Here is a 23,505-nt window from a genome sequence, read left to right on the forward strand (position 1 = left end):
ATGGTTCACAGTATCGAAGGCAGCCGATAGGTCTAGAAGGATGAGAGCAGAGGAGAGAGAGTTAGCTTTAGCAGTGCGGAGCGCCTCCGTGATACAGAGAAGAGCAGTCTCAGTTGAATGACTAGTCTTGTAGCCTGACTGATTTGGATCAAGAAGGTCATTCTGAGAGAGATAGCGGGAGAGCTGGCCAAGGACGGCACGTTCAAGGGTTTTGGAGAGAAAAGAAAGAAGGGATACTGGTCTGTAGTTGTTGACATCGGAGGGATCGAGTGTAGGTTTTTTCAGAAGGGGTGCAACTCTCGCTCTCTTGAAGACGGAAGGGACGTAGCCAGCGGTCAGGGATGAGTTGATGAGCGAGGTGAGGTAAGGGAGAAGGTCTCCGGAAATGGTCTGGAGAAGAGAGGAGGGGATAGGGTCAAGCGGGCAGGTTGTTGGGCGGCCGGCCGTCACAAGACGCGAGATTTCATCTGGAGAGAGAGGGGAGAAAGAGGTCAGAGCACAGGGTAGGGCAGTGTGAGCAGAACCAGCGGTGTCGTTTGACTTAGCAAACGAGGATCGGATGTCGTCGACCTTCTTTTCAAAATGGTTGACGAAGTCATCTGCAGAGAGGAGGAGGGGGGGGGGGGGGATTCAGGAGGGAGGAGAAGGTGGCAAAGAGCTTCCTAGGGTTAGAGGCGGATGCTTGGAATTTAGAGTGGTAGAAAGTGGCTTTAGCAGCAGCGACAGAAGAGGAAAATGTAGAGAGGAGGGAGTGAAAGGATGCCAGGTCCGCAGGGAGGCGAGTTTTCCTCCATTTCCGCTCGGCTGCCCGGAGCCCTGTTCTGTGAGCTCGCAATGAGTCGTCGAGCCACGGAGCGGGAGGGAGGACCGAGCCGGCCTGGAGGATAGGGGACATAGAGAGTCAAAGGATGCAGAAAGGGAGGAGAGGAGGGTTGAGGAGGCAGAATCAGGAGATAGGTTGGAGAAGGTTTGAGCAGAGGGAAGAGATGATAGGATGGAAGAGGAGAGAGTAGCGGGGGGGAGAGAGAGCGAAGGTTGGGACGGCGCGATACCATCCGAGTAGGGGCAGTGTGGGAAGTGTTGGATGAGAGCGAGAGGGAAAAGGATACAAGGTAGTGGTCGGAGACTTGGAGGGGAGTTGCAATGAGGTTAGTGGAAGAACAGCATCTAGTAAAGATGAGGTCGAGCGTATTGCCTGCCTTGTGAGTAGGGGGGGAAGGTGAGAGGGAGAGGTCAAAAGAGGAGAGGAGTGGAAAGAAGGAGGCAGAGAGGAATGAGTCAAAGGTAGACGTGGGGAGGTTAAAGTCGCCCAGAACTGTGAGAGGTGAGCCGTCCTCAGGAAAGGAGCTTATCAAGGCATCAAGCTCATTGATGAACTCTCCGAGGGAACCTGTATGCCATCCTACTTAGGTAGCCTGTGTTGTGTTCAATAATATGGTATGATAGCTCAGTTAAGTATTGAATACTGTTGCTTTAATAATGTATCAGGCACGTTGTGCGTGCACTGAGGTGTGAGGATTGGATGAGTGAGTTTTCTACGAGTTGTTTATCTGAAGTAAAGACGTTCAGTTTAATTGCGCAACAAGCCGCCGTGCATTTGTAACAGCCTGCAAAAGCCAGCATGAATATAATGCAATAATTGAATAATATTTTCCATATTCTAATAATGGGCCAACATAACGCCATGGTGAAATCTGAAATAATTGAATGTGGGAACTTGCATTCCGCCAACCAGTAAAGCAAGGACAAAACATTTTATAGTTGAAAAAGTGGATTCAGCAAGTGTAAGGCGTGGATATATAAAGATGAGCCGAATAACTTCTCTCTTAGATAATTCATATTTAATATCCAGGTGCTAGCTTCACATAGAACAAGTGTTCAACTGACGAGGTATCCCCTTTCCATTCCCAATAACCTTTTCTCAGGTCAAGTATTGCGTAGAGGGATTACGCCCTCTCCTGGTTAGGAGACATTAACAGTACATTCACAATACCATCCCTGTTAAAAAAACAAAAACATTTTATAGTTACTTATAAATGTATAAGTAAAATAATTGTGAATCATGTTACCTTCATACCGTTCGTTGTTAGGGGATAAAACATGTCCGTAATCCATTGTTACTTGTAAAAAGGCCGTCCTGCTCCTCTCGTCTCCACCGAACTTCCCCTCAGAGTTCCTCCAGTTTCCCTTAAATCATGTTAGTTTGGCTGCTCAGCCCACCTAAAAAAATCCTCACCCATCATTGCCCTGCCATTTCCAACCAATCAGAGCGCTTGGAAATGTGCATCTGGACACTGCACCCGCCCACTCAGGTCACAGTGTTATCGTCGTCCGAAGGGAAAAGACGCATGTTTCTGAGGACTTGTTATTGTCGACAGTAACACGAATGTCTGAATGTTGTGCGTGCATCGAAATGTAAGTTGCAGGGTGGTTTATTGGGCTCCCGAGTGGCGCAGCGGTCTAAGGCACTGCATCTCAATGCTTGAGGCGTCACAACAGACACCCTGGTTCGAATCAGGGCTGTATCACAACCGGCCGTGATTTTGAGTCCCATAGGGCGGTGCACAATTGGCCAAGCACCGGCTGGTGTAGGCCGTCATTATAAATAAGAATTTGTTCTTAACTGACTTGCCTAGTTAAATAAAGGTTAAATAAACTGGTAATTACCACTAATGACTTAGTTACTTTGATAACTTCCAGACATATGGCTGTTTCTCTTCTTTAATGTTAGAGTTGGCAATATTACTTTGCTTAATGTTTATCGTATGTAGTATTATTCCTACTGCCATGAGTGTTATTGCATTGTTTGCCCAAGTACTTTAATTTTTGTTGTTGTTGTATTGGTAAACAGTCTTTTACATGCACACGATACTACAGCGTTTTCCAAAGTAGCCTTTATGAAGGAGTTTTGTTCGCCTTGCCGTGGGTGACCCAGACAGTCCTTGCCATGGGTGACCCAGACAGTTCTTGGAGCTTGCTCATGCATAGAGTCATTTACCACCCCTCAGCCTGGAGGATTCTCACACAAAGCTGGATAGAGAGCGCGTGCCATAAATCTTGACCGTTTGTCAATCCAAGTCATTGGTTTCTCTCTCTCTCCACAAGGTGAATGTTTAAGTTTGTTTATATTGATGCTGTGTTTATAGCCCTTTATAGACATGTTGTAAGTGTAATGCATTTATTCATGTACATATGTATATTGAATAGTTATAACCATTAACTAATACTGTTTACATGTCAACAAACGCTGGGTAGTTGAATAGCATATAGTTAATATACTAGATGGATAAAATAATATACTATGCAGTTCATAAAGATAGCGCAAGCAACACATTTGTAATACTTAGTTAAAACAAATCATGTATATCTTAAGACCAATAAGCATACTACATACTCAAATTACTTCACAAATAGTACGGTTAGTGCGACTACGCTGAAAGAACGCTAACATTAATACACTGGTGCGTTGCGCTAATGATTCTTGTTTTATTTCATTGTGTCAAGTCACAATTGCATCCCAGAATTTTCCCGTCAGCAGAGAAATGCTACCGAATTTTATCCATGATTAGATTTTTTTTCTTCTCCATATTCGAGCCGAATTGGTATAATGTGCGTGCTCTTCTATTTGTATCTTTATGGCTTAGGTTTAGTGTACATCTCCTATGATGTTTATTCCTGCTCCTCTCTCCTCGCGGTTTTATGAAAAACCCAAAATTACGCTTTGTACTACGTTATATAAGTTACGTCGAAATTCCACGTTTATTTTGCTCTAACTTCACGGAAAAAAGATTTACTCAATAAATATAGCAACTCATCTCTTACTGTGAAAAAAACACATTTTCAGGCCTGAGGGGCAGTTTTCTCTAAATGTATTACCCTGACGGAAAAAAATCACATAAGTATTCAGACAGTCATATAATGCTTTTAACCTTATCTCTATCAAATGATCCATAAAGACCCTACGTACTTCTACGTATGACTTGTTTAAGTTGCACCTTATTATTTTCCCAGTATTTACTTTATCAAAATTCTAGTAATTGATTATACACACACATACAATTTATCACTCTTTTTTTTTCATGTCTTCACAGAATCAATAATCAACATATAACGTAGGTACTCACATGAATTAATCACTCCATTCCCAACAATTCTTCATCCATACACTCCCAGCAGAACCCAAACACATTAGTTTCTCGGACGCTGCCCTATGGGAATAATTCTCAACGATTCTCTAGTCTTCCAGAAATGATAGAATAACATCTAGCACTTAATAATACCACCCCGTGATATTCTATGATGGGCATTGTTGAACGGAACACCAAGATAACGCACCATATCTCATTATCCAAATGGAACACTTATTTCTGCCCTCACACACACAGTACTGTTCCCCAAACATACTTCCCTCACACTCTCTCGTGTCACATTCACAGAAAACACAAACAAAAACACAGAGGGGAATGAGGCAGACAAGGAAAACCGGTTAGCGCTGTTTTTAGATTTCAAAACCCTGTCCATATGAACAGGGAAACCCATACCATTATCAAAATATTGCCTAATTAGTGGTCCCACAACGGCGTGTTGTATCCACGCTGGGATATCGCCTACTGTGAGTACTATGGTATAGATTATTTTATGTCTATACAAATGTGCAAAACTACCAACAGAGTACCCGTGTCTTTAATCTAAGCCTTGGCCGTCTTCATTGACCTGGCCAAGGCTTTCGTCTCGGTCAATCACCACATTCTTATCGGCAGACTCAACAGCCTTGGTTTCTCAAATAACTGCCTCGCCTGATTCACCAACTACTTCTCAGATAGAGTTCAGTGTGTCAAATCGGAGGGTCTGTTGTCCAGACCTCCGGCAGTCTCTATTGGGGTGTCACAGGGTTCAATTCTTGGTCCGACTCTTTTCTCTGTATACATCAATGATGCCGCTCTTGCTGCGGGTGATTCTTTGATACACCTCTACGCAGACGACACCATTCTGTATACTTCTGGCCCTTCTTTGGACACTGTGTTAACAAACCTCCAGACGAGCTTCAATGCCATACAACACTCCTTCCGTGGCCTCCAACTGCTTTTAAATGCAAGTACAACTAAATGCATGATCTTCAACCGATCGCTGCCTGCACCCACCCGCCCGTCTAGCATCATTACTCTGGACGGTTCTGACTTAGAATATGTGGACAACTACAAATACCTAGGTGTCTGGTTAGACTGTAAACTCTCCTTCCAGACTCACATTAAGCATCTCCAATCTAAAATTACATCTAGAATCGGCTTCCTATTCCACAACAAAGCATCCTTCACTCATGCTGACCAACATATCCTCGTAAAACGGACTATCCTACCGATCCTTGACTTTGGCGATGTCATTTACAAAATAGCCTCCAACACTCTACTCAGCAAATTGGATGCAGTCTATCACAGTGCCATTCGTTTTGTCACCAAAGCCCCATATACTACCCACTACTGCGACCTGTATGCTCTCGTTGGCTGGCCCTCGCTTCATATTCGTTGCCAAACTCACTGGCTCCAGGTCATCTATAAGTCTTTGCTAGGTAAAGCCCCGCCTTATCTCAGCTCACTGGTCACCATAGCACGCGCTCCAGCAGGTATATTTCACTGGTGATCCCCAAAGCCAACACCTCCTTTGGCCGCCGTTCCTTCCAGTTCTCTGCTGCCAATGACTGGAACGAATTGCAAAAATCACTGAAGCTGGAGTCTTATATCTCCCTCACTAACTTTAAGCATCAGCTGCCAGAGCAGCTTACTGATCATTGCACCTGTACACAGCCCATCTGTAAATAGCCCACCCAACTACCTCATCCCCATATTGTTGTTTATTTTTTGCTCCTTTGCACCCCAGTATCTCTACTTGCACATTCATCTTCTGCACTATCACTCCAGTGTTTAATTGCTAAATTGTAATTATTTCGCCACTATGACCTATATATTGCCTTACCTCTCTAATCTTACTGCATTTACACACACTGTATATAGATTTTTGTATTGTGTTATTGACTGTATGTTTGTTTATCCCATGTGTAACTCGTGTTGTTTGTGTCGCACTGCTTTGCTTTATCTTGGCCAGGTCGCAATTATTAATGAGAACTTGTTCTCAACTGGCCTACCTGGTTAAATAAATAAAAGGTGAGGGGAAAAAAATTAAATAATAATAAGTATCAGGAATAAGAAAACACTTACAATAACACCTAACAATTGTAACCCAGGGCATACCCGTTTACCTCATTGATCAAAACACATAACACATTATAATTAGCCTTCGCCAGGACCAGTGTCCTTTCAGGTGTCACCGGGCGCAGGTCCCTCGTTCCCACAAACCTCGACATCCTACTGTGATCAAGTCAGTACCACGGATTGGACTTTTGGTTGCCCGCAACAGGCTAATTAACAATCATGCCCAAGGATACCTCACTTAAGAGCACTCTTATCAACTCAACTCCAGTCCTGCTAGTTACCTCAGCTGCGGCCCTCTTAAGGAAGACCTCGCTCCGAGCGTACCCTCAACAGGGGCTATTATTTTTTCCTTTTTTAAATAGATTTTTTCCTTATAATTTCATCACTTATAGATAGATTGTCCAAGCCTACCTCTCTCAGTACTCTGTCCGAGATCTGGTATCCACCTTTGCCCGCTACATATCAGATCCTAGGCGGGTCCAGCTGCTCAATAATGAGCGTGGTTCACACTGAGATCACAATTTCTGATCCCCTGTGCACAGTTTACCCAGATCTTCAGGAGAGGTCAACAGGTGAAGTTGCAGGTTACCTCCACATCGCCAAAGATGTCATGGAAATTCAGTACTGAGAGAGACTTGGTCTTGGTCATTTCTTCAAACAATCATCTTTATTTAATATTGATTAGTTATTGCAATAATGAGACCGTCAGCCCACCAGTCTTGACTGAATGTTAGGCTGAGAGTTTAGCCTTTACAGACGATGCACAGTTTTTATACAGCTGATACCAAGATTGCTTAGTCAGTCATTTATAACCTTCCCATAAGCAATCTTGGTAATCTACACAGGATGGTGTTTTACTTAGTTTCCCATATGCCAGGAAGATGAGAATGAGGCATTGTTCTCAACTCTATCTCGAGTCACACACACCACATCTTGTCTATAGAACGCCAGCTTTTAGGTTATCACCAACATCAATCAATTGTCAGCTTCAAGCTACAGTTGAAGTCGGAAGTTTAGCTAAGCTACAGTTGAAGTCGGGAGTCATTAAAACTCATTTTTCAACCACTCCACAAATTTCTCGTTAACAAACTATATTTTTGGCAAGTCGGTTAGGACATCTACTTTGTGCATGACACAAGTCATTTTTCCAACAATTGTTTACAGACAGATTATTTCACTTATTCACTGTATCACAGTTTCAAACTCAAACAATGCCTGAGGTTAAAGTGCACACTGTCAGCTTTAATTTGAGGGTCTTTTCATCCATATCGGTTAACCGTTTAGAAATTACAGCACTTTTTGTATTGGTATTGAGACATCAACTTTTTGGACACCTACTCATTCCAGAGTTTTTCTTTATTTTTACTATTTTCTACATTGTAGAATAATGGGCAACACCACCATACACACACACACATTGTGAGCTAAATATTTTAGTGGCCCCCTTGACAGTGGAGAGACATTTGTTCAGTTTTATGGCGGAGAGAAAATGTTGCAGTTTCAAAGCAAGTTTGCTGTAATTCTACACATTTTGACATGGGACCAAGGGAAATGTTTGCATTTGTTTTTTATTAGATAAAAAAAAACTTTTACCCCCTTTTTTTCATGTTATCCAATTGTTAGTTAGTCTTGTCTCATCGCTGCAACTCCCGTACGGACTCAGGAGTAGCGAAGGTCGAGGAGCCATGCGTCCTCCGAAACAAATCCCAGCCAAGCCGCGTTTGCTTCTTGACACAATGCTCTCTTAACCCGGAAGCTAGCCGCACCAATGTATCAGAGGAAACACCGTACACCTGGCGAAACGTGTCAGCGTGCATGCGCCCGGCCCGCCACAGCGCGACGGGACAAACCCTCCCCTAACCCGGACGATGTTGGGCCAATTGTGCGCCGCCCCGTGGGTCTCCCGGTCATGGCCGGCTGCGACAGAGCCTGGACTCAAACCAGGATCTCTAGTGGCACAGCTAGCAACTGCGATGCAGTACCTTAGACCACTGCGCCACTCGGGAGGACAGGTTTGCAGTTTTTAATATGATTTCGGAGTGAGACTGACTAACAAATTCAATGAGGGCCCCTTGGCCGTTAATTTGACCATGATTAGTTTAGATAGCTGGCCGCTAAACCAACTTAGGTATCTGAAAATGTTTTGCTGACATGGGATAATTGACTGACTATCAGTAATTTACATAAGAGAAACTGCTGATGCAAAACGAAATTTCTAAATTGCATCTTGTAAGTTAGAATAGTAGAATATACAACAGTAAGTTGAGACCCTGACTGAGTTTCAAAATGTTTTATACAAATTGATCTGAGGGCCTTCAAAAGCATGCCAGTTGCCCATCCCTGACCTAGATGAATAGTGAGAAATATCCAGTTTTTGTCAATTCTGACAGTCCCACTGCCTATTGGTCATATGACGATATTAATTATTTTGTCTCAACGCTAATGTTTATTTCTACAGAGACACAAAGGCCTACAGATGTACATAAAGGCCTACAGATGTACATAAAGGCCTACAAACACCTATAGAGGTATGTTCATGTGCACCTTCACTGCATTTTATATCATACTCACTGTGGCAAGGAGATAGATGACAGAAATTGTTCTGTTATTTCTATTGACTTGGGGGTTACACTTTTTATGTTTTATTGAGTTGAGGTGTTATTTGAAGGAATCAGACACCGAGGGAACAACGCTGTTTGTGAGAACAAGAACAGGTAAAGGTTTTGTTAACATATGTACAGAATGGTAAGCATGAGTTCCTGTGAACTTCAGCCAGAATATGTATGATTTAGTACTTTATCTTTTTCATGTAAACTTGACATGTTGTTAAAATTAATAGATTCATGCCCCTAGGACATTCTTTCCAACAATCCAGTCTGAGGTTCATTGGCCTGATATGTAGTGGACAGAAATTGGGCCCTACTACATGGTAAATGTGATCTAGACAACTTAAGTTGGGTGCTGACACATTTGTTTTGTGGTTTACATATTAACCCAACTATGACCTTGATACGTGGCCTGAAACTCTAAAACACAATTCCAAGGAAAAAACATTTTTGTACAATCTTCCAATACTGGGGACGAAGATGTAAAACCTAGAAGGAGCCTGTTCTGTCCAGGGTAAGGTCAGGTGGCCTTCATTTTAATCGTTAGTCCAAGTCATTCGAGCATAACTGGAACTAAAGGACTTTTGTATGACACTGTACCTGGTCTTTGGATGATGGTGCAGGATACAATTGCATTTTTGGAGCAATTATCCTTAAACTGCGGAAACCTACAGATGATCCCATAACATCCCCATGGAACTGCCGTGGGGCGGCAGCGTAGCCTAGTGGTTAGAGCGTTGGACTAGTAACCGGAAGGTTGCGAGTTCAAACCCCCGAGCTGACAAGGTACAAATCTGTCGTTCTGCCCCTGAACAGGCAGTTAACCCACTGTTCCCAAGCCGTCATTGAAAATAAGAATGTGTTCTTAACTGACTTGCCTGGTTAAATAAAGGTACAATTAAAAAACTAGTGCTTCTGATAATGGTGTACTGTAGATTATGTTGATACAAGCTGGCCTGGACACTGATTTGGAAAAAATGGACTTGTTGTGCGACCATGGATTTGTATAATCCCCGTTCCCCACAAAGGTAATGGTGCAAAGTGAAGGCTATGTCCCGTGTGTGACCCTGATGCATCCCATAAGGACTCCAATTAATAATACACAATTCATTACTTTTCTTACAGTCCTCCATGATTGTATAGTTCATTTGCTTTTGATGCATATTTTGTACATATTGTATTATATAGTGTTTATCAGATTATTCACCTAATATAGATTTTGCATTGGTCATGGTTTGTGTTTGTTTTACCAGCCATCAGTGATCAGTCTCTTTGCAAAATGTGAACTGCAAGGGTGTGAGTGGGCCAGTTAAGTTTATTTGTATAATGTACCTCCTAATATTTCAGACCTATTATAGACCAAACGCAATGGTTTTCAGTTATACTTCAGAAGAATTTGGCCCCGTTCAAAATAAATTCAACCGGGCCAATTACGTCATATCCGGCGTCAAATGTCAACGCACCCTGCTTGCTAAACTAGCAAAACAAGAGGCACAAATAATTAACTAATAATAGTGCTTTTAAAGCATATGTGACATATAATAGTTGGCTCGTAGCAGTATTAATGTATCGTCACAATGTTGTGATGTCTTTATCAAGTGAAAATGATATACCTTTCGTCTGCACAGTATTTCCTCATTGGTAAGTTAGCTGGTTTAGCTACATTTAGGTTTGACAAAATTGTGATATAAATTTGCGTCCTGCTAAATCAAATAGTCCAACTATCACATTGAATCAACAAACTTGAGTTAACGATGCTAGCAACTGACCACACCAGTAATATAATATAGTTATGTTTAAACAAACGCAAATGCTTTCATCGGAGTCTTTTTCCCACCTTTATTTAACCAGGTAGGCCAGTTGAACAAGTTCTCATTTACAACTGCGACCTGGCCAAGATAAAGCAAAGCAGTTCGACAAAAACAGCAGAGTTACACATGGGATAAACAAACGTACAGTCAATAACACAATAGAAGAATGTATAGAATGAATCCTTCCTTGCCTAACAGTTGCACCACAGAACAATTCATATTTGGTAGCACAATCCCTTAAAGTCGGCATGTATAGTTGGCTACAACAATCTATTTTACGACATTGACCTGACAATATGAGAATAAAAACATTTAAAACAAGGTTGGGGGAGCAGCGGAAGTCATGCGCACATTCAGAAGTTTCAATCTGATGATGGACCTAAAATCCCCAATGGTTAAATTAACGTTTTATGACTGATTTAGATAAATATTCAGACTTACTTTGTGATTAGTCTAGCGTACTCATCGGATGTTGTTACAGTATTTCGGAGCCGAAATTAATTGCATAACCTTCTACATTTCAGGTGTGGGCAAGGTTTGCACAGCTTGGTTTTTATATATATATATATATATATATATATATATATATATTTTTTTTTTTAAACACTCTCCTGACTCGAAGTCGATAGAGGGGTGTTGTCTTAAGTCAGTCGTTGGCGTCCGGCCACCATCTTGTAGGTTTCCACTTATTAGGGGGAGGAAACACGAAGTTATAATTTGTTTTAATTACAAGTTCCAGTCTGTTTGTTATTTTCAACTCCAATGTCATTGTTAAGAGCAATTAAGGAGTTGACAAGAGAGAACAAACAGACTGGCCCTTAGCCTACGCATCTTTTTTTTGTCTGTTTCAGGTTTTAATTTTCTGCATGTATTTGGAAGCGATTGTGGTCCAGCCGAATACAAAAAGTTTGATGGGCAGTGCTGCCCAATGTGTGGTAAAGGTAATGTTGATTTATGTATGAGCTTTTTCAGTGTTGTTGAATTGCATGTTACCAGTAAACAAGGGTAAGGCACATTTCTACAGGTAGCCTACAATATCTCTCACACCATAGTATTTCAGGAGGACTTATGCAGTAAATGGGAGGCATTGGCTTTGTCCGAAGATCCATACTAGCGTACTACATGCTTAAACTGCATACTATGTGCTCAACGTCACATACTATTTAGCATGTACAGTTTAGTAAAAAGTATGCCACAATACAGTAGCGGCTCATGACTGCGTTCCAGTTACATTCATTTCTCTAAATAATTAGTTATAGGCCTACTCAGGCTGGTTATAGTCAGACTATCACACTCAACCTATACCGTAGCCAATAAAGTCCATCTATCCTATTTAAAGAGGACAGAAACAGATCATTTGGTTCCATTTCAACATATTTATTAGTGAAATCAACGTGCTGTTATATATATATTAATTAAATCAAATAGCCTAGTACACACATCAAAACTTTTCAAATGTTCAAATCAAAAGGTATTGCACAGAAAAAAGTGGACAGTTGGGTGCATCATGAATTCAGAACCGCTGGACAGCAACATAATAAACTAAAGCACTGAGCTTTGGGAACGAGATCAGAATGACCACTATGGCTTGATCCATAACTTAAATAATTCAAAAGGTAGCCTAGATTACATCCTAGATTACAGCCTAGATTACAAAACTGAAACTCCGTTTAAATCAAAAGGCCTGATTTAACATGACATCAATAACGCAGCCACACCCGGAGTCCCCGGTGCAGAGTCCCCGGTGCAGAGTCCCCGGTGCAGAGTCCCCGGTGCAGCCACATCCAGAAATCAAAAGTTGGTTTAGTATTTAGTTTAAAAGTGCTGACAAAGGCCAAGAGAACAAGAAACATTTTAATGAGAGAACAGAAATCCACTTTGGTTAAAACATTTTTTAAAGACCACGATAAAATACTCATGTTAATTTTAAGGAGAACAAAAACTACTTAGCCTACATTTAAACACAACGGCAGAAGCTTCGCTATTCGGCATCTTCCCAATTAAAGGGTCAGTTTTCCACATTTTAACATTTATATTTACTATCTCCAGAACCATACCAGTATGTAGTGAAAAAGAAAGAAGACCAGGTCCTAAGAAAACAACCCCCTTGGATGTCACCGGGGCCCCCCCCAAAAACGTAATAATGCAGAGAGCTGTGTTCCATGAACACTGGTTCTGTCCGAATACCAATACTTGTGTCCTAAAAAGTCACCTGTCTGAGTATGCGAAAAGGAACATTTTATAGTACGTGATATTTTTAAAAATCGAGTATACTTTAAATGCACAGATGTCAAAGCCGAAATGAGTGACATCTGATCAATTAAATATGGGGATACCCTACCGAAATCAACGAATAGTGGGAAACATAAAAATATATATATTTTTTATATCAGATACATTTTCAAAAATCGAGTATGATTTAACTGCCAGGATGTTATACTCGATGTTCGATGCACACTTTTCCATAATGCATTGGAAGAGGTGGGCTGTGAATGATAGGCCATAGTTTTCTTCAAGTAGCCAAACAACAAAACTAGGCTACTTAAAGAAAATATGTAACGTCTCAAGTTAAGTTGTATTTTCTATGATTAGGCTTGGTGGTCCGGAGAGATTGTACAATAGAGTCCAGCACATCTTGTATACCCTGTATCAGAGGGACCTTCATGAACGAGGCCAATGGTCTAACCAAGTGCTTTCCCTGCAGTTCCTGTGACCCAGGTACATTTACATTTCTTCTAAACCTTCCCATCTTTCCTTTTAGCAGTACACATACCCTTTTCACTGCTGAGCTGAGTTGTGTGGCACTGGTTTGGGTCTGCATCCACCAACTGGAAAGTACAATGTAAAAAAGATTATATCTGAGTCAGTGTCTTACGTTTCAGGTCACCACAATAGTGTGAAAAGGGTATGAGGGGCCTTCTCATAAGTAGTCCTCTGACTGAAATGAATCTGATATTTTCCAGGACAGGGCCTGTTCACTCAGACAGAGTGCAAACCAACAAGTAACACAGTCTGCCACGTTCTAGATGGATACTACTGTAGAAGCTACTCATCCAACTCTGAGTGTAGCTTTGCAGTAGAACATACACACTGTTCACCGGGACAGAGTACTAAATCACCTGGTAAGTATGAGGTAGAGGCCAAATATCGTACAGGACATTATAATTCTGATAACTGAACATAACGTGGGCTCTAGATAGATGGTGGGGTTTTTCCCTCTGGTTTCTTTTTGAAGTGAAGTCATACCTCAGGTGATTTTGACTTCTCCAGCACCACAATCGTTAACTTTTGAACATGATAACATTGTTTATTCTCACCATATAGGTACAAAGACAACAGATACCATGTGTGAGGAGTGTCAGCATGGCTTTTACTCACAATATGGTGTGAACTGCACTGCTTGGACTGAGTAGGTCATCGTTTGTGTACTAGAGTTTCTTGAATTGCTTTGGATTTATTTTTTCTTTAAAATAATTGGGATATTGAAGATATATTTCACTAAGCAGATAGCAATCTATAAATTAAGTTCTGGCAACCAGATTTTGGGTGACAATATAATTACAGGCTGGCTTAATGGTAAAAACATTTGAATTCATTCACTTTTTGACAGCACCCCTTTTGATTTAAATGAAACCTTCCATACATATTCACACATTGTAGAAGTACTCAGAAAGTGACTTTTTGGACCTGAATGCTAAAACATTCAGGAAGTAAAAGGTGACGTCCATGTCTTCATCACTGGAAAAGATGAATGGTTGAGATTTAAAAGCTTACAAACATGGTTTTCAAACTATTTAATAATTTCTTGAAAGAAGAAAAAAAAAGTTTTCTAATAAAAAATCTTATTTTAGGTCATGAGGTTTTTGTGTTGTGCCCACCATCGGTTGAGACACAACATGCTCTTGAATACAGGGTGAGTAATGTTTTGGATAATAAATGTACTGAAATAGGAATACAATTGAAATGTCAACTTTCAAATGGTACCGCAAAATGGTTGGAGGTCCACACATCAGCGAATGTTGATTTGAATGGGAATATCTGTTTTAAATTACACTGTCAATCCTCCATAGGAAATAGAAATATAGATGATGGAATAAACATGACCATTTTAAGTTGACATTTAACTTGGTGAACTGGCCATCTTTGTGGTAGTAATTAGTACTCATCACTGCATTCTCTATCAGAAAGTTGGTTGGCCCTCTTTGATGTCACGTAGGTTGATATCTTTCCCAGTGATGAAGACATGGATGTCTCATGGTATGGTGGGGTTTGCAAAATGGCCCAAAAAATTGAGCACCTTTTATCTCCTGAATGTTTTGTCATTCAAGTCCTAAAAATGACTTACTTTGTGACCACTTCTTCCATTGGCAAACAGTACGGAAAGTTTTGTTTAAATCCAAAAGGATGCTGTCAAAAAGTGATTGAATTGAAATTGATTTACCATTAACCCATATAAAACCTGACGTTACAATATGCTGTAGTTGACCTGTCTAGTTAAATAAGTGTTTGTGTTGCTTACTCTGCAGTTGTGCAGCAATGGGACGCATGAAGACTGAAGATGGAAATTCTAGACAAGATGTTATTTGTAACAAAGTGGCACCAAGGATCCATATCACTCTAATAGCTCCAATATTATTATGCCTAACAGTTGCTGCACTGTTTGGTTTCTACCTGGCAAGAGGTTAGTCCTTTGTTTATTTAACTTTATTTCTCTATTTAATGAGTCACTTCTTTAAAGGCATGCCATGTCATGGACTGGGATATGTTTCGTATTGCGTCAGACAACAACATTGACGAATATGCTGATTCGGTGAGCGAGTTCATTAGAACATGCGTTGAAGATGACGTTCCCATGGCAACGATTAAAACATTCCCAAACCAGAAACTGTGGATTGATGGCAGCATTCACGTGAAACTGAAAGCGCGAACCACAGCTTTTAATCAGGGCAAGGTGACCGGAAACATGACCGAATACAAACAGTATAGCTATTCCCTCCGCAAGGCAATCAAACAAGCTAAGCGTCAGTATAGAGACAGAGTAGAATTGCAATTCAACGGCTCAGACACAAGAGGTATGTGGCAGGGTCTACAGTCAATCACTGATTACAAAAAGAAAACCAGCCCAGTCACGGACCAGGATGCCTTGCTCCCAGGCAGACTAAATAACTTTTTTGCCCGCTTTGAGGACAATACAGTGCCACTGACACGGCCCGCAACCAAAACATGAGGACTCTCCTTCACTGCAGCCGAGGTGAGTAAAACATTTAAACGTGTTAACCCTCGCAAGGCTGCAGGCCCAGACGGCATCCCCAGCCGCGCCCTCAGAGCATGCGCAGACCAATCGATCCCTATCCCAGTCTGCTGTTCCCACATGCTTCAAGAGGGCCACCATTGTTCCTGTTCCCAAGAAAGCTAAGGTAACTGAGCTAAACGACTACCGCCCCGTAGCACTCACCTCCGTCATCATGAATTGCTTTGAGAGACTAGTCAAGGACCATATCACCTCCACCCTACCTGACACCCTAGACCCACTCCAATTTGCTTACCGCCCAAATAGGTCCACAGACGATGCAATCTCAACCACACTGCACACTGCCCTAACCCATCTGGACAAGAGGAATACCTATGTGAGAATGCTGTTCATCGACTACAGCTCAGCATTTAACACCATAGTACCCTCCAAACTCGTCATCAAGCTCGACCCTGGGTCTCGACCCCGCCCTGTGCAACTGGGTACTGGACTTCCTGACGGGCCGCCTCCAGGTGGTGAGGGTAGGTAACAACATCTCCACCCCGCTGATCCTCAACACTGGGGCCCCACAAGGGTGCGTTCTGAGCCCTCTCCTGTACTCCCTGTTCACCCACGACTGCGTGGCCACGCACGCCTCCAACTCAATCATCAAGTTTGCGGACGACACAACAGTGGTAGGCTTGATTACCAACAACGACGAAACGGCCTACAGGGAGGAGGTGAGGGCCCTCGGAGTGTGGTGTCAGGAAATTAACCTCACACTCAACGTCAACAAAACTAAGGAGATGATTGTGGACTTCAGGAAACAGCAGAGGGAACACCCCCCTATCCGCATCGATGGAACCGTAGTGGAGAGGGTAGTAAGTTTTAAGTTCCTCGGCGTACACATCACAGACAAACTGAATTGGTCCACCCACACAGACAGCATCGTGAAGAAGGCGCAGCAGCGCCCCTTCAATCTCAGGAGGCTGAAGAAATTTGGCTTGTCACCTAAAACACTCACAAACTTCTACAGATGCACAATCGAGAGCATCCTGTCGGGCTGTATCACCGCCTGGTACGGCAACTGCTCCGCCCACAACCGTAAGGCTAATGGGAATTGATGGGAATTGATGTAAAATATATCACTAGCCACTTTAAACAATGCTACCTAATATAATGTTTACATACCCTACATTATTTATCTCATATGTATACGTATATACTGTACTCTATATCATCTACTGCATCTTTATGTAATACATGTATCACTAGCCACTTTAAACTATGCCACTTTGTTTACATACTCATCTCATATGTATATACTGCACTCAATACCATCTACTGTATCTTGCCTATGCCGCTCTGTACCATCACTCATTTATATATCTTTATGTACATATTCTTTATCCTTTTACACTTGTGTGTATAAGGTAGTAGTTTTGGAATTGTTAGCTAGATTACTCGTTGGTTATTACTGCATTGTCGGAACTAGAAGCACAAGCATTTCGCTACACTCGCATTAACATCTGCTAACCATGTGTATGTGACAAATACAATTTGATTTGATTCATTGTCATGTAACTTGCTATTGTAATACATAAACATGCAACTCATGGTGAGTTGTCTTTTACCCCAACTAATCTGATTATTCTTGTTGTGTTTTCAGCTAAACGTAAGAAAGGTCAGTCAATATTTATTTACATTAATACCTTCCTCACCATGTTAACTAGTTTCTATTAATCTGACTATTTCTACTGAACTTTCAGAGTTCCATGGATTCTCTGAGGTAAGTCATTCTATTTCAACTTTTCTGTTAATTTGAAGTTTTAATATAAACCTTCTTATAACATTGTTATGCAAGCAAATTCATTGTCAAAGTTTGTTTTTCCTGAAAAATAGTTTCCAGTGAGTGAAATTCTGTTGATGGGTAAAGAATCCAATGTTATTGTAATTTAGTCCGTTTTAGTTCTGCTAAATGACTTAAATGTAAATGTAAATTTAGTTGCTATAGCGATCCTAACTTGTGTAATACCTCATAGGTTCCTGTGCAAGAAACGGGACATCTACAAGTATCTACCAGTAACTCCCTGTATGTCATCCATTTGGATTCAATATTTCAGATTATCATAGTAATAACTCAGTAAACAGATTACTTTATACTAGGGCTGGGACGATACCAGTATTATGACAATGAAACAAAATACAAAGCTGATTTAACTTCTTTAGGAAAACAGCCCTAACACCATTATGTCATGCAGTCACATGTATATATTTTCCAAGCTTTAACAGACATTATTTTACATACAGAAGGTTTTTAAAGTACCAAAGAGTTTGGCCTGCTTCGTGGTTTAATTTTTGCCTTGGACAGAATATCTAAATACTCGTATCGTGCCGGCCCTACTTTATACTATTACTAACTAAATTATTGACGTGTTTGCTTCTTGTTTTCCAGAGAGGAAACAGAGGAAAATGTGCCTGGTAATGTTGTAGCTGATGTTCCACTAAACTGAGGAAGTGCCATGAATGCATGCAGATACCCAGAAGGCACCTGCATTTTGACTAATAAGTGCACTTATCTGGAGTAGACTATTTAATACAGGGACAGAAATTGGTTAACTTTATCCACCTGTTCTTATATCTACCAAAACATTGTCACTTTTTACTTACATTTTTTATACAGTACATGTGCATTTAACAAAAATATTAAAATGTCACGGTTTGAAACACCTGAACTGTTTTGATGATTGTTTGACTAAAAATTCAATTGTATTCCCATGTTTTAAATAGCCACCCTTTGCCTTGACAGCTTTGCACACTCTTGGCATTCTCTCAACTAGCTTCATGAGGAAGTTACCTGGAATGTATTTCAATTAACAGGTGTGCCTTAAAAGATAAGGTCAGTCAATACGGAACATTTCAAGAACTTTGAAAGTTTCAAGTGCAGTCGCAAAACCCATCAAGCGCTATGATGAAACTGGCTCTCGTGAGGACTGCCACAGGAAGAGAAGACCCAGAGTTACCTCTGCTGCAGAGGATAAGTTCATTAAACAAAAAATGTTAACTAGGCAAGTCATTTAAGAACAAATTCTTATTTACAATGACGGCCTAGGAACAGTGGGTTAACTGCCTTGTTCAGGGGCAGTAGTTTGGGCTTAGTCCCACTATCGTTTGTTTTTCAACAGAACAATGACCCAACACACCTCCAGGCTGTGTAAGGGCTATATTACCTAGAAGGACCGGTAGTGTGTGTGATATAGATATAACCTAAGACTGGGAATTTAAGGATTAAATGTCAGGAATTGTGAAAAACAGAGTTTAAATGTATTTGGCTAAGGTGTATTTAAACTTCCTACTTCAACTGTGTGTGTGTGTGTATTGTCGTGGAATTATCAGAATATGTTGGTAACATTTGTAAGATGTTGCAAAAAAATAAAGAACACAAAAATAACATCCTAGATCTGAATGAATGAAATATTCTTATTAAATACTTTTTTCTTTACATAGTTGAATGTGCTGACAACAAAATCACACAAAAATGATCAATGGAAATCAAATTTATCAACCCATGGAGGTCTGGATTTGGAGTCGCACTCAAAAGAAAAAGTGGAAAACCACACTACAGGCTGATCCAACTTTGATGTAATGTCCCTAAAACAAGTCAAAATGAGGCTCAGTAGTGTGTGGCCTCCACGTGCCTGTATGACCTCCCTACAACGCCTGGGCATGCTCCTGATGAGGTGGCGGATGGTCTCCTGAGGGATCTCGCGAATATGGACTAAAGCAGAGCGAGACATGATGTCCCAGATGTGCTCAATTGGATTCAGGTCTGGGGAACAGGCGGGCCAGTCCATAGCATCAATGCCTTCCTCTTGCAGGAACTGCTGACACTCCAGCCACATGAGGTCTAGCATTGTCTTGCATTAGGAGGAACCCAGGGCCAACCGCACCAGCATATGGTCTCACAAGGGGTCTGAGGATCTCATCTCGGTACCTAATGGCAGTCAGGCTACCTCTGTCGAGCACATGGAGGGTTCTGCGGCCCCCCAAAGAAATGCCACCCCACATCATGACTGACCCACGGCCAAACCGGTCATGCTGGAGGATGTTGCAGGCAGCAGAACGTTCTCCACGGCGTCTCCAGACTGTCACGTCTGTCACATGTGCTCAGTGTGAACCTGCTTTCATCTGTGAAGAGCACAGGGCGCCAGTGGCGAATTTGCCAATCTTGGTGTTCTCTGGCAAATGCCAAACGTCCTGCACGGTGTTGGGCTGTAAGCACAACCCCCACCTGTGGACGTCGGGCCCTCATACCACCCTCATGGAGTCTGTTTCTGACCGTTTGAGCAGACACATGCACATTTGTTGCCTGCTGGAGGTCATTTTGCAGTGCTCTGGCAGTGATCCTCTTTGCACAAAGGCAGAGGTAGCGGTCCTGCTGCTGGGTTGTTGCCCTACTACAGCCTCCTCCACATCTCCTGATGTACTGGCCTGTCTCCTGGTAGCGCCTCCATGCTCTGGACACTACGCTGACAGACACAGCAAACCTTCTTGCCACAGCTCGCATTGATGTGTCATCCTGGATGAGCTGCACTACCTGAGCCACTTGTGTGGGTTGTAGACTCCGTCTCATGCTACCATTAGAGTGAAAGCACCACCAGCATTCAAAAGTGACCAAAACATCAGCCAGGAAGCATAGGAACTGAGAAGTGGTCTGTGGTCACCACCTGCAGAACCACTCCTTTATTGGGGGTGTCTTGCTAATTGCCTATCATTTCCACCTGTTGTCTGTTCCATTTGAACAACAGCATGTGAAATGTATTGTCAATCAGTGTTGCTTCCTAAGTGGAGTTTGATTTCACAGAGGTGTGATTGACTTGGAGTTACATTGTGTTGTTTAAGTGTCCCCTTTATTTTTTTGAGCAGTGTATGTCCACACAGTGGTGCCTAATTTGTTGCTCAATGTTCTCAAATTAATTTACACTGTCAATCCAGGAGATGGCGCACAAGTGTAACAGTTACAGCAACGTTCAAGAACTTCTCTGTTCTCGTTCTGTCACAGAACCCTGGAGCCGAGAGAGAACGGGCTAATCAAAACCTAATAGCCCAGTGATCAGAATAGGTGCAGGTCGATTACATTCTGATTAACGATTACAAACACAAATCTATGAAAAAAGCCCACATTTAATATTCTCTTCAAATTTAGGCTAATTAGGAAAAGGTTATTACTAAAAATGTCTCAGAGGAAAACTCAAGTGGTTTGATTAAATGTGTTCATTTTATTAATTTGTAGCAGTAATTTCATAAGGCCGATCATGGCCCTTCAAATGTAAATGGTTGCCATATTTTCCTTAGTAATTGTCCTAAATCAACGGGCGTTGGTGTAAAGTACTTAAAGTAAAAATACTATCTTACAGAGTAGCTATAACTAACTAGGCAGCTAGCTTTGTAGCCATGGATTGTGCTCCTTCCATTGTTTAGCCAAGTAGCTTTCTGGTTGATGTTTTCCTTTTGTTAACAGAGCAGATGAAAGCAACATTCACCTCCACAAATGCTGTTTAAATCGATATCCATACTGAATGAAGCTGTTAAGGGACCTTATGGGCATCCTTAACTTTTTCACTTAATTTAAGGGGGAAATTCACCTTAAAATGATTTGTGCAGGAAAGTGAAGGAAACTTTAAGGCACAAGATAAGGGGGAATTAACTTACGGTGTTTTATGCAACTGGGCCATGTACTGTACTATTTATAATTCTGCCAAATTTTACTTCACTACATTCCTAAAGAAAATAATGTACTTTTATACTCCATACATTTTCCCTGACACCCAAAAGTACTTGTTACATTTTGACAGGAAAATGGTCCAATTCACGCACTTATCAAGAGAACAACCCTGGTCATCCCTACTGCCTCTGGAGGACTCACTAAACACTCATGCTTAATTTGTAAATTATGTCTGAGTGTTGGTGTGCCCTGGCTATCCGTAAATTATTATACTTTTTTAAATTGGGCTATTCTGGTTTGCTTAATTATAGGAACTTTAAATGATTTATACTTTTACTTAAGTATATTTAAAACGTTTTTTTTTCAAAGAGGGTCAACCAACTTTTATTTTATTTTACTGGGTGACTTTCACTTTTACTTGAGTCATTTTCTATTAAAGGTAGTGTTACTTTTACCCAACACTGTCAACGGGTGTTTTGGGCCACGCCAGCCAGCCCTGGCAGTGCGTTTTCTCCGCCCTCTACGGGTCGGTAACCATAGCGAGCCCCATATCAGCGGAGACGCTCGTGTCCAGAATTACGAATATAAAACGTTGCGTGGGAATTCCATGCAAGACAGGTAGTAGGATATGTAATGTTTGACACGTCGCATAACATTATAGTTTCTATCGAGTAGTCAAGCCCAAATGTTCCATGGAAACCTTTTTCTTCAAGTGAGGCCTGTTGATACAGGTTTGTTTAGTTGTCTGGTAGTTCCCATCCTGGATTACAATGCCGTCTAGATACGGATCTCTGGTGGACCTGGCCTCGGAGTACGTGACAATTAAAGCGCACTACAGCGGGTAGTATTATAGCGGGTAGGTTATGAGGCTTCGCGCTTCACTCAAGGGTTACTTTGTATCAGTTTTTAAACCGGATCGCATTTGCAACATTCGACTCCTAAGAAAGTAACTAGTATGGAGGTTGGCAGTCTTCTAGATAACAAAGTATGAGAAACTGCGTCTTTTGTTGATTTTTTTTTTCAGTTAAGAACAAATTCTAATTTACAATGACGGCCTACCGACGACTACTTTTAAAACAACTCTGTATTGGTTAGAGTTCAAATTCCCCATTGACAACCGTTTAATTACTACAGTATGGCTAGCAGAACACTTTCTAGTTTAAAAAAACAAGCATTCGTTCAATCTTCTCGGTGTAACAGTTGGGATAGTGGGATTTAAAGAGCATTACATCTGATGCTTTGTCAAAAGTGACAACCTACAGCGTGATATTTGCACTGATTTCTGAAGCATCCATTTAGCCTAATACAGGGTTTATAATGGCTTCATAAAGCTTCATAAAGCCTTAAAAGTTATAGGTTCTTAAATATTGGACTGGCGGGATGGGACCAAGTGCCATTATATAATACATGGCAATGGGCATGGGGATATGGGACAGTGACAAGGGTGTGTGTGCACATACGTGTACATAGTTGGACAACCCTGTTTGACCTCTTCACATAATGGTCATATTGGAGTGATCCTCGCTATATGAGCCACATTACAATTCCCGCCAAGTGGGTTAACCCTATTGGCACAATGCGTAGAGTGTTTGCCTTTAATGCCAGCGACCTGGGTTTGCTCCCCCACCCCCCTGTTCACTACATTGGTGTCAGAAGTAGGATGGCGGTCGTGAGGCCGTCGGGACGCACGGCCCGGACGTGTGAGAGGACCGAGTAGTCGAAGTACAGGGACGTGCCTTCCTGTTCGGTGGTGGCAGTGTAGCGATCTTTACTACATGAGCCACGTTAATCCTATTGGTGCAATGCATTGGGTGTTTGACTTTCACGCCAGCGACCTGTGTTCACTTCCCTGCCTCGCCGTTCACTACAATATTATCAAAATGTCATGGACATACCATGTTTGATAGGCTGATAAGACATTTCTTAT

At 41.6% G+C, this 23,505-nt stretch overlaps 1 protein-coding gene across 2 annotated transcripts; it reads left to right on the forward strand.

Moving 5' to 3' along the window:
- The first annotated feature begins 8,634 nt into the window (after window positions 1-8,634).
- On the forward strand, window positions 8,635-19,311 carry LOC115126357 (tumor necrosis factor receptor superfamily member 14-like). Of its 2 annotated transcripts, none has more exons than XM_029655965.2 (10): window positions 8,635-8,734; window positions 11,475-11,564; window positions 13,216-13,341; window positions 13,587-13,745; window positions 13,948-14,032; window positions 15,150-15,304; window positions 17,523-17,537; window positions 17,623-17,642; window positions 17,896-17,945; window positions 18,309-19,311. In XM_029655965.2, the coding sequence occupies exons 2-10, from the start codon at window positions 11,552-11,554 to the stop codon at window positions 18,364-18,366; spliced, it is 681 nt and encodes a 226-aa protein (XP_029511825.1). In that variant the 5' UTR covers window positions 8,635-8,734; window positions 11,475-11,551; the 3' UTR covers window positions 18,367-19,311. The 2 variants fall into 2 exon arrangements, with proteins under 2 accessions (XP_029511825.1, XP_029511824.1); XM_029655964.2 differs by lacking the exon at window positions 8,635-8,734 and adding an exon at window positions 10,243-10,453.
- The last annotated feature ends 4,194 nt before the right edge of the window (window positions 19,312-23,505 follow it).

This window comes from Oncorhynchus nerka, linkage group LG7 (genome assembly GCF_034236695.1).
Source record: "Oncorhynchus nerka isolate Pitt River linkage group LG7, Oner_Uvic_2.0, whole genome shotgun sequence".
Classification (NCBI taxonomy): domain Eukaryota; kingdom Metazoa; phylum Chordata; class Actinopteri; order Salmoniformes; family Salmonidae; genus Oncorhynchus; species Oncorhynchus nerka.